Source organism: Rhinolophus hipposideros (assembly GCF_964194185.1).
Source record: "Rhinolophus hipposideros genome assembly, chromosome: 21".
In the NCBI taxonomy this organism is placed as follows: Eukaryota; Metazoa; Chordata; class Mammalia; order Chiroptera; family Rhinolophidae; genus Rhinolophus; species Rhinolophus hipposideros.
Window position 1 is genome coordinate 33,017,853 of NC_138067.1, and position 15,146 is coordinate 33,032,998.

Consider the following 15,146-nt stretch of genomic DNA (forward strand, 5'->3'; position numbering starts at 1 on the left):
TGGGCTGCCCCCTGACCTCGCCTGGGCTGTAGCTCAGGCCACACAGATGGCTGCCAGGTGCCTGTCATCCTGCTATGGGGCCTCTTCAGATCTGGGGGCTTTGTGCTCATGGCCTTGCTGGCCCAAAGCAGGGCTGCTCGGAGGTACTGTGTTTCCCTGAAAATAAGCCCTAGCTGGACCATCAGCTCTAATGCGTCTTTTGAAGCAAAAATTAATATAAGACCCGGTGTTTATATTATATTATATTATATTATATTATATTATATTATATTATATTATATTATATTATATTATTATATCATATCATATTATATTATAATATGATATTATATTCCCAGTCTTATATTATAGTAAAATAAGACCGAGTCTTATGTATATTAATTTTTGCTCCAAAAGATGCATTAGAGCTGATGGTCCAGCGAGGTCTTGTTTTCGAGGAAACACAATAGCCACAGGTCTTCTGAGACCCTCAGACCCCAAACAGCACTCTTTTTTTCTCTTTCTCCCTCTGTCCCTTTCCCCCCAACTTCTTGCTCAATCTAACAGGAACCCTTTTTTTCTCTTGTCTCTCAAAGTGTCGTTAGAGCTGAGCCCCTTCCCCTAAAGGAGGGGGCTTTGTGCCAGCTCTCTCCTATCTCATGGAGGCTGTCACGGCCTCCACGGAAGCCAGGGAGATGCCACAGCTCTCAGCTCACCTCCGTCCTTTCCTTGCAGGCTCCACTCAGGACTATGAGAGCAGGCTTCTCGAGGGCCCCCCAACGGGCAAGGATGGCTGCCCAGCCCACTCCCTGCGGAGCCCCTCGGACCACCACATCCTCCTAGCGCCCAGACAGAGGGGCCATGCCTGGGGAGCAGCCCCGCGGAGCGCCACCCCCAGCAACGACCGGAGGCCTGCAGCCCTGCCAAACGGCCAGTGGCATGGCCAGTGGCACGGCTACCCAGTCCCCCAGCGAGGATGGTGCCCCGGCCAGCAGGACCACCAAGGCCACAAGGGAGGTGGGCAGTGGGGCCCAGGCCGTGGAGCCCCCTGATACCCAGCCTCAGCAGGCTAGGGAGGTGGAACCCAAGGCCCCAGTGCCGAGAACCCAGCCCCTAATCAACCCCCACGGAAACGGCTGCAGCCCTCGGGCCCCACCAGGGAGGAGCCACACACAAGCTCCCACACGGCACACAGGCAGGGCCGACGACAGCCCCCAGCAGCTCTACAGCCTGAGCATCGTGGGCTCAAGAGCCAGACCACCCCTGGATGAGACCCCTGAGGGCCTACAGTGTGAGGCCACCCAGCCCCCAGAGGCAGAGGCCCCGCCTGCCCCAGAAGAGCTCAGCTTCCAAAGGTGCTTCCAGGAGACCCCCTCCAGCTTTACCTCCACCAGTTGTACCTCACCGAGCGCCCCCCCTGGGCCCCCACCCCTCAGGGCCCCCCAGAGCAATGACGCCAGCCCCGGCAGGCCAGCCTCTTACTCGGAATTCCAGGCCATTGGAGCCAATGCCTGGCCGCCCACTGCTGAGAACAACTTCCCAGGTGCTAGTTTCGGGGTGCCCCCCACAGAGCCGGAGCCCTTTCCAGAAGGTGGCAGCCCCAGGGTGGCCTCCCTCCAGTTCCCCTTCCCAGCGCTGCACAGGGCCGGCCCGAAATCCTTCCCAGAGGACTCGGCTGAGCCTGAGTACTCCGAGAGGACACTAGTGTTTGCCTTCCACCAGCCTCGGGGAGCGTGGCCGGAGGAGGCAGTGGGCATGGGTGCAGCCTACCCCCTGCCTGCCCGGCCTGCTGCCCCACCGCAGCCCTGCTACCCCACCCAGCCCAGGGCCCTTGATCCCCCCAGTGACCTTGGCCATGCTCTCCCCTCCCCTGGTGCTGCTCACCCAGCCCCCAGCCCCTTCTCAGAGAGCACGGCCACCTTCCCAGACAGTTTGCACAAGAGCCTGACCAAAGCCCACCCTGAGAGACCGCCTTCTGCCCACAATGAGCTGGGGAGCCCCAGGAGGCCCCCAAACTCTCTGCCCCAGAGACACTTTTCTGGGCAGGTGTATGGAAGCCCCAGAGCCAGCAGGGTGGGCACCAGCCCTGGGTCTCTGGACACAGAGCTGGCTACCCCAGGGCCCCCGCCCACCAGACTGCCCCAGCTGTGGGATCCTTCCGCAGCCCCTTACCCCACACCTCCTCTGGGCCCCCCCGCCACCTCCAGGAGTACATTCTTTGAAGGCCAGCTCAGCCCAGGCCAGCGTCTTGGCCTCCGCCAGAGTCCCCCGCTGCCCTGGCCCCAGGTGCTCCCAGCCACCAGGCCCAGTCCCCATCCAGTGGAGATGCTGAGTCGGCTGCCTTTTCCCCCAGGGGCCCCAGAGTGGCAGGGGGGCAGCCAGGGAAACCTGGGTGCTGTCAGCAAGAATCAAGGGCCAGGGGAGAAGCTGGCGGTGCTAAGAGACAACCCAGGCCAGCATAGTGGCAGCTCCCCAGGGCTATTCACCTACAGTGGGCTCCAGGACTCCGGAGCCCAGGCCCTGTTCTTTGGGGTGGCCCAGCCCCAGGTCTCACCCCAAGGGACCCCTGGTCTGCCCCCACCCAGAATGGTGGGAGCCTCTCCCACTGAGTCCCCACTGCCCTCGCCTGCCACCAACACGGCTGGCAGCAGCACCTGCTCATCACTGTCACCACTATCTAGCAGCCCAGCCAACCCCAGCTCAGAGGAGAGCCAGCTCCCTGGCCCACTCGGGCCTTCGGCTTTCTTCCATCCCCCCACTCATCCCCAGGAGACCAGCAGCCCCTTCCCGTCCCCCAAGCCCTCGCGCACTCTCCCCATCCACTACCAGCCAGAGCCAGTCAAGGCCTTTCCTTTCCCCAGTGAGGGACTGGGGGCTGAGGGAGCCTTCAAATGCCTAGAGGAAGCCCCGTTCCCCAGCACAGGCCCAGAGGCGGGCAGCAGGGGGCTGGAGGGCTTCCCCCCAGAGCCGCCGCCCTACTCCGCCCACCACTTCCCCCTCAGCAGCGCCAGCCTAGACCAGCTAGATGTGCTGCTAACCTGCAAGCAGTGCGACCGCAACTACAGCAGCCTGGCTGCCTTTCTGGAGCACCGGCAGTTTTGCAGCCTGCTCCTGGCCAGGAGCAAGGAGGGCCACCGGCAGCCCTCGGGGCTCCCCACTCCCCCTGCCACCCTCTCTGTGCTGGCTGCCCCCAAAGCACCAGCCAGCGGGAACCCAAGCCTGCTCAGCCACACCAAGATGGTCCCTTTCCTGCTAGGAGGGGACGTCCGGGTGGACAGCAAAGATGACCCCCTGAGGACGAGTTTCTTGTCTGGTCTGGCTGCTGCCCCCTTCCCACTCCCGGCCTCGGACCTGGAGCTGGAGGATGACGCCAAGCTGGACAGCCTCATCACGGAGGCGCTCAACGGCCTGGAGTACCAGTCAGACAACCCTGAGATCGACAGCAGTTTCATTGATGTCTTCGCCGACGAGGAACCTTCTGGCCCCAGAGGTCCCAGTGCTGGGCAGCCCCCCAAGACCAGGGTGGGGGCCACGCCAGAGAGCAAAGCCCACCTCCCGCTCCCAGCTGTGGCTGCCCCGCTGGAACCCCAGGCCACCCACTCTGGGGACGGGAGCTTCCCAGCCTGCAACAGGCCCAAAACCCGCTCCCTGGGCCCAGTGTCTGTGGAGGCAGACGGGGTTAGCCTGGCCAGCCAGCAGCGGAGAGGGAAGCAGTTTAAGTTTTTCCGGAAGGAGCTGGACACAGCCAACACCACCAAGAGGTCGGGCAGGAGAACCAGAGCCCCCTGCCTACGGCCCAGGAGGAAGGGCGACAGGGCTGAGCCAGCCCCACCGCAACCCCAGGACCTCAGGCCCCAGGCCCCCAAGAGCCACACAGATCCTGGTGGCCAGGCCCTCCCGGTGGAGACCAGGAGCTCTAAGCGCCTCCGACTGTCCCCCGGGAAGGATTCCAGGAGGAGGAAGGCGCGGGGGGGCACCTGGAGCAAGGAGCTCATCCACAAGATCGTGCAACAGAAGAACCAGCTGCACAGGCGGCGTGTGCAGCGCGGCCAGGGCGGGCACGGCTCCCAGACAGCCCAGAAGCCCGAGCCCGGCACCCTGGATGGTGGGCTCCAGGAGTATGACTACGCCTCGGAGTCCGAGGAGGAGGACAGCTTGCGGCCACGGGGCTCCCGCTTCAGAGGCCAGCCCCACCACAGCTGCCGGAGGTGGCACCGGGGTGAGAAGAGGAAGGAATTGGACTTGACCCCAGGTCCCAGAGAGGATCGAGAGCAGCAGAAATCCAGGAAGGTCGTGAGGCAGGAAACCACAAAGCCAGGCAGGCCTTGTCCCGGCCCCAGTGAGAGCCCCGAGGTGCAGGGCCCACTGCAAAGCCCTGAGGCCAGGGCGGGCTCTAAGGAGAGAGGCCCCAAGCTTCTTCTGCAGGTTCTCACCAAGACCCCAGAGGAAAACCATCCATCACTAGACTTCCCCCAAGAGACCAAGAACGCTGAAATGGCTGAAGAGTTTCCCCCTGATACCACAAAGCTTCGCAGAGACGTTTCCAGCTGTCCTCTGGCCACCTGTGTGGAAGGAAATCCCTGTCCCTCAGCCTCAGAGCAACCACAGCCGGGCAGGGAGGGCACCATGGGGCCCTATGGGAGCTCACCAGCACCAGGTGCAGGCAGCCTACTGGAAGTCTCCCGGTGCACCGAAGCCCCCATCTCTCATGACACAGACGACCCCCCTGCCTATATGCCAGGACAATTGCTGCTGCCTGTCACTGACACCACCACTGCCTACCCGGAGCCCAGCACCCTGTTTATAAAGACCCCTAATCTTGGCTGTGACCCTGCTCTTTTTAATGGAGACTCCGTGGTTCCAGCTACCAAAAAGGGGCCCCAGCCCTACAGCAGCCCCCCGAGCGAATTACTCCTTGGACCCAAAGACCTGGCTGGCTGTTTCCGCGAAGACCTGTACTCCAAGCCCTTAGCTCCAGACACTGCGCCAGCCAGCAGTATGCAGCTTTGCCAGGATGGTGTGGACGCCAGTTCCCTCAAGCCAAAACCTCCCAAGAATCCACCCTACACAGTGGACACAGACTCTGGCAAAGCCAAATCGCCACTGACCTTGGAATCCACGCCCCTCCTCTCGGGGCTGCCCAGAGAAGGCTTCAACCCACCAATCTACAGCAGCCTGTCTGGAAATGGGGACACCCACTCGCCATCTGCATGCACCGAAGCTCCCCCAAGGAAACCCCAGCTGGACCCACCATACCCCTCATTTCTCCCTGAGAAGGGCTGGCCCCTGCTGGAGGAAGTATCCCCGATGCTGTCCAGCCACCTGGGCCATTTTCCTGATCTCTCGGGGGGAAAGGCATTCAATAAGAAGTGTCCTCGTGAAGGGATAGTGGCAGCCAGCCCTCCCCCTTTGCCTAGCAAGGTTAGCGAATGTAGTGTTGCTTTTATGAGCAACCTGTCTGAGGATGAATTAGAGATCAAAAGATTGGTCACCGAATTAGAAAGTCAGCTGCAAAGTAAAGGGGTGCATGAGGCGTCAGGAGAGCTGCGCAGAACTGAGCAGGCAGGCAGGATGTGCTCAGGCACGGGTACCCCCCTGCCGGTCCACCAGGCCGCCTTGCCCGGCAAGGGCACATTCCCTGTAGCTGACTTCACTGGTCTTGGCAAATTGAGTCCACACCAGGAAGGGGCAGAAACAGCCATGGCCACCACAGAGGGGACTCTGGGGAGCCCCCGGAAGGAGTGGCCCTCATTCCCCCCGGGAGAAGCTGCCCCTTTCCCCAGCACCCACAAAGACCAGGTTTCTGGGGCTCCTTTCAGCCCCACTGGGGCCAGCCTCAGTTTCCAGTCAGTGCAGAATGCCACAGTCTCCAAGACAGGGCTCTCCGAGGCAGAAGAGGGCTGTAAGGTACGCTCAGAAGCCTGTATGCCGCACCCCAGAGAGCCACACAAGCCCCTGTCGGAAAGGGGGGGTTTAGCAAAGTGGGGCTCAAGCTGTGAGCCTTTACTTTCTAAAAACAACAGGGCCACCAGAATCCGTCACAGCGAAGACGTCCTGATGCTCGTTCCCTACACACAGAGAGGAGGGCTGTTCCCAGGATCCCCCACGTCACAGGGGCCCTGCCGAGATGCCCCCAAGCTGAAAGTGCACGACAGCCCTGCTGCCCGTCTGGCACCTGACTTGGCATGTCGGGGCGCTGGGGTTCTGCGTCTGGGTGCCCCTCCACCTTCTGGTGCCAGTCATACTGATGCTCCCAAGGGACATTCTGTAAGCAGCACAGGGGGGCCTCTACACCCTGCAGCGGGGGGCCTTGCCTCTGAGGGTAACAAGGAGTTTGTGCCAGGAGGAGCCTCCCCAAGTCCTGCTTGCGTGCCTGACGCCAGTCCTGGCAGGAGGCCCCCAAACCCAGCCACAAGCCCCCTACGTCAGCTCCAGCTCCTGGTGGCCAGAGCATCTGAGAGCGAAGATGACACCCCGGAATTACAGGGGCCCCCGCCTGTTGACACCCAGAGCCCTCAACAGAGCGACCCCTCAGATCTGGAAAGGGACAGCATGGAAGATGGGAACGTGGCCTGCAGCCCCTCCAAAGGCTCTGATGGGGGTGTGCAGATGACAGCTGTCCCTGCAATGGCCGGATATCAGCTGGGGCCAGAGGCAGATGGACAGGCTCAGAAGCTCAAAGGCCCGGGCAAAGCCAGCCAGCTGCATCCAGATAACTGGGGGACCCTGGGGGGACCGAATGACCTCGCCACAGTAAATACTGACTCTAAAAGCACACAAGCCAGCCCGGCCATGGCTGCAGACCAGCTAGGGGGGCAGCTCCAGGAAAGTAGGGCAACCTTGGGCCCTCAGAACGAGGTCCGGGCCACCCCAAGCCCCACTTCCTCTGATGCAGAAGCTTTGGTCCCGGCCTTGGCAGCAGCCCACTCCCAGAATGGGCCCGAGGACTGCACTCCAGAAGAGGCGACCTGCTCAGGGCTTAAGAAGCACGTGCTGCTCATTGGGGAAAGCCCGGAAGCCCCCATGAGGGCCTTAGCTGGCTATGCCCCCTTGCCCACTTCTGTAGTCACCCCTGTCCCCTGCAGCCTTGAGCACCTGCTCCAGGAAGACTCTCCCATGGTGCCTTCAGGTGAGCAGAGGGGGCTACTCCCAGCTTCTTCATCCTGCAGGGACCCTATCAGCCCAAAGCCTCTGCCAGCCTGTCCCTCTGCCTGGACAACTTCAAAAAGGGCTGATTGCATCCCAGCTCCCAAAGATGCTGGGGCGGGCGGGGCCCTGGCAGCCCCCTCATCTTTAAGGACAGACCCCCGTGGCCTCAAGGAAATCCTGGCTTGCCATCCTGTCCTGGGGGAATGCAGCCTCCTGGAAGACCCTCCCTTGGGCCAGCCTGGCTTTATCAATGTCTTCACTCCCTCCCATGTGGGGGACCGCCCTGAAGGCTGCATGTCAAGAACCCTAGAGGGCTCCAGAAAAGAGAGGCCCAAGGGATCTCCTGCCTGGGCTGCCCCTCCTCCCTCAGTGAGGGCCATCTCCCCAAGAGTGACCATCAAGGCTGCTGCCCTACCCGGCATTCCCACCGCAGATGGCATGGGGGCAGTCATAGGCCCTGGGGCTGAGTGGCCAGACCTTCACTGCAGGGGAGCCCTGCCACATACCAGCCCTGACAGGACACCCAAGGGCCCGTTCTCAGAAACCCCAGGAAACAAGGAAGGCCAGAGCATCACCACTATGCCCTCTGACCTTTCCCACCAGGGGACCTCAGGGCGAGAGCCCCATGCCTGCTGGGAAGATGAGGTGGGGGCCAGCTCCCAAGGCCAGGAGGACTTGGAGACACCTGGCATTACAAAGGCCTCCGAAGCTGGCACTAGGGGCCCAACAGTCACCCGCCCTCATGAAGAGCTCCACCCAGACAGGGCTGCGTCTCTGAACAGCACGGCCAGCAACTCCAGACCCAATTCCCCCCAGAGCCTCAGAAATGTCCCCCACCAGATGCCCCAGGGGGACCCTCTCTGTCCCCAGGACCCCAGACAGAAGCCTCGTGGCTTTAAAAAGAGGCCTGTATCCACTGAGAATGGCCACTGGAAGGACCGAGGCCCTAGCGGGTGGCCTGTGACCTGCGAGATCTGCTTAGCCACCTTCCGTTCCAGGCCAGGTTTAAACCGACACAGAGCCAGGAAGCATGGGCTGCACAGAGGGGCCACCTCCCAGCTAAGTGCCCTGACCTGGCCCGCTCCCCAGCCTGGGGAGATAGCAACCAAGATATGCCACCCTCCTGGAAAGAAAAACCGCAGGGCGCCTGGAAAAGAGAAACCAAAGCAAGGACTGAGTGGTCCCAGCCACACTACTGGGTCACCTCCCGTCCAGGGTTCCATGGCTCCTGAGGACATCCCAGGTCCTGAGATGTCCAAGGGGCTTAGGCTCAACGTTCTGGGAACAGCATGCTGTCCCCAGAGCCAGGAACCGCACACCCCAGGCCTGGTCAAGCAAGGGGTGAATTTGAGGCCTGCAGAGCCCAGGAAACGGGACAGGCTGGAGAGGGACAAGCCCCATCCCAAAGGGGCAGAGAGAGGAAGAGGCCAGAGGCGGGGCAGAGCGCCTGCGGACGTCCCCAGTGAGTCAGAGGGAAAATCAAATAAGAAAGTGAGAAAGCCAAGAGCAAGAAGGTTCCGGGAGGAGAGAGGTCCTCGAGTCTCTCCTGATGTGATTTCAGATAGAAGCCGCTGGAATCCATCAACTGCGATTGCCAATTACCCGGCCCCTCCAAGCTGCTGCCTCTCACCAGAGGCAGAGCGGGAGACCAGGGTCACGCAGCCACCTCTCCTCACGGCCACAGACGTGGAGGAGACACCCTCACAGAAGTCACCTGGGAATTGGGTGACCCATCCAGGGAGAATGGAGGGAGCACCTTCTGGGGAAGGACCAGAGGGGCAGAAGTCAGCCTTGGCAAGGGGTGGCCAGGGACCCAGAGAGACCAGGACATCAGGTATCTACAGAGAGCCATCACAGGCAGCTAGGAGTAAGCCTGCAGGGGACAGCACAGCAGCGGGTGGCGGGTCAGGGCACAATGTTGGGGAGGCGCACAAAGCCCTATCGGGACCCCCAGGCCCTCCCGAGACTCGTGGTTCTGAAGCAGCAGGCACCATCAACACTGTCCTCCGGGGCCCCCTGAACAACCCAGAAAACGGGATCCAGGAGCATGAGGGTGTCGCTCCTGAAGCCCCCAGCCTAGATCTCAGGGACCCTCATGCCTTGTTTGATGACGAAGCTTCCTTTTCCCAGCTCTTCCCTCTGAGCAACCGCTTAACTCGGAAGAAGAACCCCCGAGTTTATGGGAAGCGCTGTAAAAAGCCAAAGCCCCCGCCACCACCGGAACCCAGTGGCGATTTCCAGGGTAGTACCAGTCTGCCCTCCACCCACCTGCCCACAGACCTCAGTGACTCGGGCTCCCTCTGCCTGTCCCATGAGGACCCATGGGGTGACGAGGCCACAGGCCTGCCCGAGTCCTTCCTGCTGGAGGGCTTTCTTAGCAGCAAGGTGCCTGGCATTGACCCCTGGGCCCCTGGCCCCAACCTATGGGCCCTGGAGCCTGACCCAGAGGCAGGCTATGCAGCGCAGGGGCCCCCTGACAGCACTGAGGACCATCCATCAGAGAACATCCCCGAGCTACACATGGTCCCAGCGGCTTGGCGAGGCCTGGAGCTGCGGGCTTCCCCCGATGAGACTGCCTCTTCTCTCGGAGACGTGAGCCCCGAGCCCCCCAACCTGGAGCGAGAACACTATGACTGTGGGCTCCCGGGGAACGCCATGGATCTGGAGAGGCTCAGCGCCAAACTGGAGATGCAAGATCTGTGCTTCCTGGGACGCTGCGAAGACCCCATTGGTCTGCCTGGCATGAACTTCTTAGACTTCAAGGCCGCAGAGACGTCTCAGGGGCCACAGAGCCAAAGGACAGAGGAGGCAGCCGGGGCCGGAAGGGCCCCAGGCAGAGACCGCCGAGCGAAGGCCGGGAGGGTACCCTACAAGTGCAGGGTGTGCTTCCAGCGCTTCCACGGTCTGGGTGAGCTGGACCTCCACAAGCTGGCCCACAGCCCATCTCCACCCCCTACCTGCTACATGTGTGTGGAGCGCAGGTTTGGCTCCCGTGAGCTGCTGCGGGAGCATCTGCAGGAGAAGCACGTGCAGGGCCGGGCGGGGCTGTGGTCCTGTGGTATGTGCCTGAGGGAGGTGGCTGACGTCTGGATGTACAACGAGCATCTGCGGGAGCATGCCCTTCGGTTCGCCCGCAAGGGGCCGGTGCGGAGGTCCCTGGGGGACCCGCCTGGATGCTGGGAGGGGGACAGCACTGTCACACACTTTCTGAGCAGCATCATGGGTCAGGCGTCCAAACTCCACAGGGGCAAGCGTTCAGTTGGTCAGGCAAGTGGGGGCCCCGCAGAGAGGGAGAAGGCAAAACCCAAGGCTCGTGCCAACAACTCACACCTGGATGGCTCCTTAATGACAGACGGCGCCTTGGCCAACAGCAGCCCATCCACCTGCGAAAACCCCACTCCGCCCAGCAGCTCTACCACTTTCCCCGACTCCAGCAAGACATGCCCCAGCCTGTCCCCTGACCCCTGCTCCAACCGCGAGACCCTCCTCCATGCCATCCCCGTGCACCAGGACTGCAAGGACCCTTCCCGCGACTGCCACCACTGCGGGAAACGGTTCCCCAAGCCCTTCAAGCTGCAGCGCCACCTGGCGGTGCATAGTCCACAGCGCGTCTTTCTGTGCCCCCAGTGCCCCCGGGTCTACCCTGAGCCCCGTGAGCTGCGCGCGCACCTGGCCAGGGAGCACGAGGTTAGGGAGGAGCTGGAGCTGCAGCACACCCCACTATACGCCTGTGAGCTCTGCGCCAATGTCACGCACATCAGCAAGAGGTCTTTCGTCTGCAGCTCCTGCAACTACACGTTCACCAAGAAGGAGCAGTTCGACCGACACATGGACAAACACCTTAGGAGGGGGCAGCAGCCCTTCACATTCCGTGGGGTACGGAGACCAGGCACCCCTGGGCAGAAGGCCCCTGCCCGAGAAGGCACACTGCCCAACAAACGGCGCAGGGTGACCACACCCACCAGCACCCCTGGGCTGGTCATGGACTGGCCTCTGTCCCTAGGCAGTGGCCCCCTGAATGAGGCAGCCCTCCCAGCCCTGCTCCAGCCCTGCCCGGAGGTGGCTCCCGGCAGCATCAAGGGTCAGCCCAGGACCCCAGAGAGGCCCATAGACTCTGTGGGCCACCTGGTCAGGGGGGACGATCGGCCCTCTGACCCCCAGGAGCTCCTGCTCCCATCTCTGTCTCCTTTTCCAGCAGCCTCAGCGGATTGTAAAGATGACCACAAGCCAGACCAAGCCCCAAAGAGCCCCACAGACGAGGCTTCCCCGGGCAGCCCAGTGCCTCTTCTCCAACAGGCTCTCCCGCTGGAGGAGTCTCTGCCCCGGCTGGGGGCCAGAGGCCAAGCCATAGAGGAACAGAGGGCTGCTGGCCTGTTCTCAGGGAAAAACAGGACCCCGAGTACCCCTGGCAAATGTGCCCTTGACCATTGCCCAGAAGCCCCTTCCCTGCTCCGGAAGGAGAAGCAGGTATCCACATGCCAGATGATGCCTGAGGGGAGTATAGAGGGCCCCTCCCACAAGGGTAGTGCCACCAAGCATGGGGGCTGCCGGAGTTTTTCAAAGGACAGGCCAGCCTTATCTACCCCCAGCAAAGTGCCCAAGTTCCCAGTGCAATCGAAGAAGGCCATGACCAGCCCAACACCTGTCGAGCCAGCCTGTGGCACTGAGGACAAGCAGAAGCCCACGACCCTCAAAGCCAAGCTGGGTCCCAGCTCCCAGGGCAATGGAGGCCCACGGCACAGCAGCAAGATGGCAGGCGGTAGCCAGCCCCAACCAGCCAGTGGGCAGCTCCAAAGTGAGACAGCCACCACCCCAGCCAAACCCAACTGTCCAGGCCAGACTCCCATCCCAGACAAGCCTCCCACTCGAGCCCCAGCCAAGGGCCACCCCAAGGCACCAAGGGAAGCTGGTGACCAGGGACCCCAAGGGACCCTGGGCCCCAGGGAGAATGGAGATGGCAAAGAGAAGAAGAGAAAAGGCCGGGCCCTGGGGCCAACCAGGAGGGAAAGTGGGACCTTGGGTAGAACCCCTGCGGTCCCTGACAAACCCCCCCGGGCTCCCCGAAAGCAGGCTACTCCCAGCCGTGTGCTCCCCTCCAAGCCTAAGCCCAGTAGCCAGAACAGCACAATGCTGCCCCAGCCCTCGGAACAGCGGAAGGGGGAGCCCGGCCACCCGCACCGGGACTTCAGACACAGCAAGGATGGGCTGAGCAAGGCCTTCCCCCAGGCGAGACCCCTGCACAGGCCCCCCAAGAGGGCCAGAGCTGTCCACGGTGCTGAACCTGCCAAGCCCCACACCTGCTGGACAGCCGAATCCCAGAGCGACCTCCTCAGCCAGCTCTTCGGACAGAGACTAACCAGCTTCAAGATCCCTTTAAAAAAGGATCCTTCCGAATAATTTATAGGAGTGAGCGAGTGCATGGGAGAAGGGCTGGGGTACGAAAGCAACACATGAGGGACTCCTATCTACACTTGGTGAGCTTCCGTCTCCTGAGACAGTTCACCTGGTGGCCACTTCTTAATCCACCTGGCTTCCCATGCAAATGCTCAGACTTTGGTGTTAGAGGTGAGACTCTAATGCTTTGGGCAGGGTCCGGGGGTGGATGGACAGCAATCCCTTTCTAGCTGAAAGGTGACGTTGAGGGGCGGGCCAGCTGCAGCCTCTTTGAGATCATGCAGCGGTTTTCTCAGTAACAAGAACTTGAAGAAAGAGCAGCTCACACCCCGCACCCTGTGTACCCCCACTGTGGATGCACAGTACACCACAGAACCCCCTTCTTTGAAGGTTTGCCCAGGTTTCCTCCCCTCCATGTCATCTAGCAGGGAAGTACATTGAGGCGGCCGCGGTCGGGCAGATAGTGGCAGACTCCTCTTTGTCTTGTTGCTGCTGTAGCTGGAATTCCAAAGTTGTTTTATAGATCAAATGGGGGGTGGTGCAGCACTCTGCCTAGAAGAGTGTTTTGTGAGCTACCTGGCCCCCAGAGCATAACCGGCCTTCTCTGACCACACATCGTGAGGGCCAGTGTCTGTGCCACCAACCGTGGATCCTGAACCCGGAGGGCCACGTTCCCATCTGAACCGGGAGAAAGCTGCTCATCAGCCAGCTCCCACGGGTCCCCCCTTCCTGTTCCCCAGAGCCTCCACCCCAACCAAGCCTCTGCGGTTGCCTTTCTAGAGCCTTCCTCCTACACGGAGCTCTTGGTTGCAAGTATCAGCAATTTAGCTCTGAAGTTTCTGGTGCTATTTTTCATGTTGTAATGTGAATACAGGCTTCCTTGATTTTTTACCTGGGGGATTGGTTGGGGAGACAGGGTGGGTAGGCGCAATGGGGGCTGCACGGAAGGCCCACAGGCACCAGCTGCCCCGAGAAGTCTTTCACTGGCTCCCCGGTGCCAGCAGGCTCCAGGCCCAGGGTTGCAGTCAGAGCAGCCGGCTGGGACACTCAGGGCCGGGGGTGGCGCTGCTGGCATCTTATGCACTGACGTGAGCCAAGGGTTGGTACACGTCCATTTTACAGAATCATGTAAAGAGGGTAGGAGGGTGGGAGAAGCTTCCTTCTGTTCTTGGGTGTCTAAGGTTCATGGTTTGTTTCTTTCTGTTTTTTTTGGTTTTTTTTTTTTTTTTCATTTTTCCTTGGGTGCAATGTGTATGTTAAAAGTTTTTATTTTGGTATTTCGAAAGAGACCAAATCTCCTTTCTAGAAAGCGTTGTGTGCCACTCAGAACGCCTCGTTAGTGCTGATAAATAAAACATGGGGAACTCTGAGGCTATACTGTGCGAATCACAGCAAATTCATCCTGTAAAATATATTCCCACTATTTTCACAGAAAGACTCTGCTGTATGGTGTCTGTCCTCCCTTCCATCCCTACTGCCTACCCACCCTGGCCCAGAACCTGGCTCATAAAGTGTCGGCTTCAGCTGCCACTGCTGTCCTGTCACCAGGGCCACCTGGCCCTGCAGAGCCTCCTCCCAGGCAGCAAAGCAGTCCCATCAGCCCCTCCAGGGTTGTAACATGGTGAAGATAGTGCCATAGCAGAGCCTCGCCATGTTTCTGAAGATTCACGGCTCTGTGCTCAGGCCCAGGGAGCAGAGCAGGAGAGATTAAAGTGTCGGGAAATCATGAATGGGGCTCAGTTTGGGGGACACGGAAAAGCAGCAGAGGCAGCGTGAGGGGTGAAAGCAGGAGAAACTCCCTCACACAGTCTCAGACCGCTGGGGCCCACCATGTCTTGAAGACCCCCTCAAAGACTCCCGTGTCCTTGACAAGCACCTAGATGGCAAAGAAAGTTGTCCAGAGTCAGGTACCCATCTGGTCCTGCCCCTGAGGGCCACCTGAGCCCAGGCATGAGGAGGGCTGCTCAGAGGAAGCCGACAGCAACACATGCTGGAGAAAGGAGGGGAGCCTCGCCATTTCCACGTGGAGAGGGAGGCCACACGTGAAACCATAACTGGGATCTTATAAGTTCTGTCCAGGCCCATGACGCCCCTGCCCCATCTCCACACTCCTTTGCCCCCCACTCACCTCCATCCTGCCAGGCCCTTGCTTGTACAGTTCCCTCTACCAGGAATGCCCTTCTGAAGTCCTCTCCCTCAGTCTCAGCCCCTCCCATCGGTGCACCGCCACCCCCAGCCCCAGGTGAGTGGCCATGAGAAACTCAGTGAGGGAGCCTGGCCATCCATCTCATACTAACACACCTCGTCTGCGCTGGACATGGAGCAGATGCAGGTCCTGCCCTCAGGGGCCTCCAAAGAGATTCTGTCATGAGGGGCGGGCTTTGGTCTCCTTGGGTGGGGGTCTCCCCCACAGGGCCTCAGACATGACTGGAAATCAGGAATGGAAAGGGGTGAGAAAGCAGAGAGGTGCTAGATTAGGGTGGACGAGTTTGAGCCATGTTTGAGGAAGGCCATCTGGGGACTTGAGATAGAGACCCATGGGACCCAGCATGGGTGCCCCCTGTTCAGCCCACCATGCCTGGGGCAGGGCCCGGAGCCAGCAGCACCCATTATCACCTGGGAAC

At 60.8% G+C, this 15,146-nt stretch overlaps 1 protein-coding gene across 1 annotated transcript; it reads left to right on the forward strand.

Moving 5' to 3' along the window:
• Positions 1-840: 840 nt before the first annotated feature.
• ZNF469 (zinc finger protein 469) lies at positions 841-13,948 on the forward strand (the record flags this gene model as incomplete). The annotated part of the gene is made up of 1 exon (XM_081031434.1): positions 841-13,948. One exon carries the CDS (start codon positions 841-843, stop codon positions 12,523-12,525), a length of 11,685 nt encoding a protein of 3,894 aa, XP_080887560.1. The 3' UTR covers positions 12,526-13,948.
• Between the last annotated feature and the right edge of the window lie 1,198 nt (positions 13,949-15,146).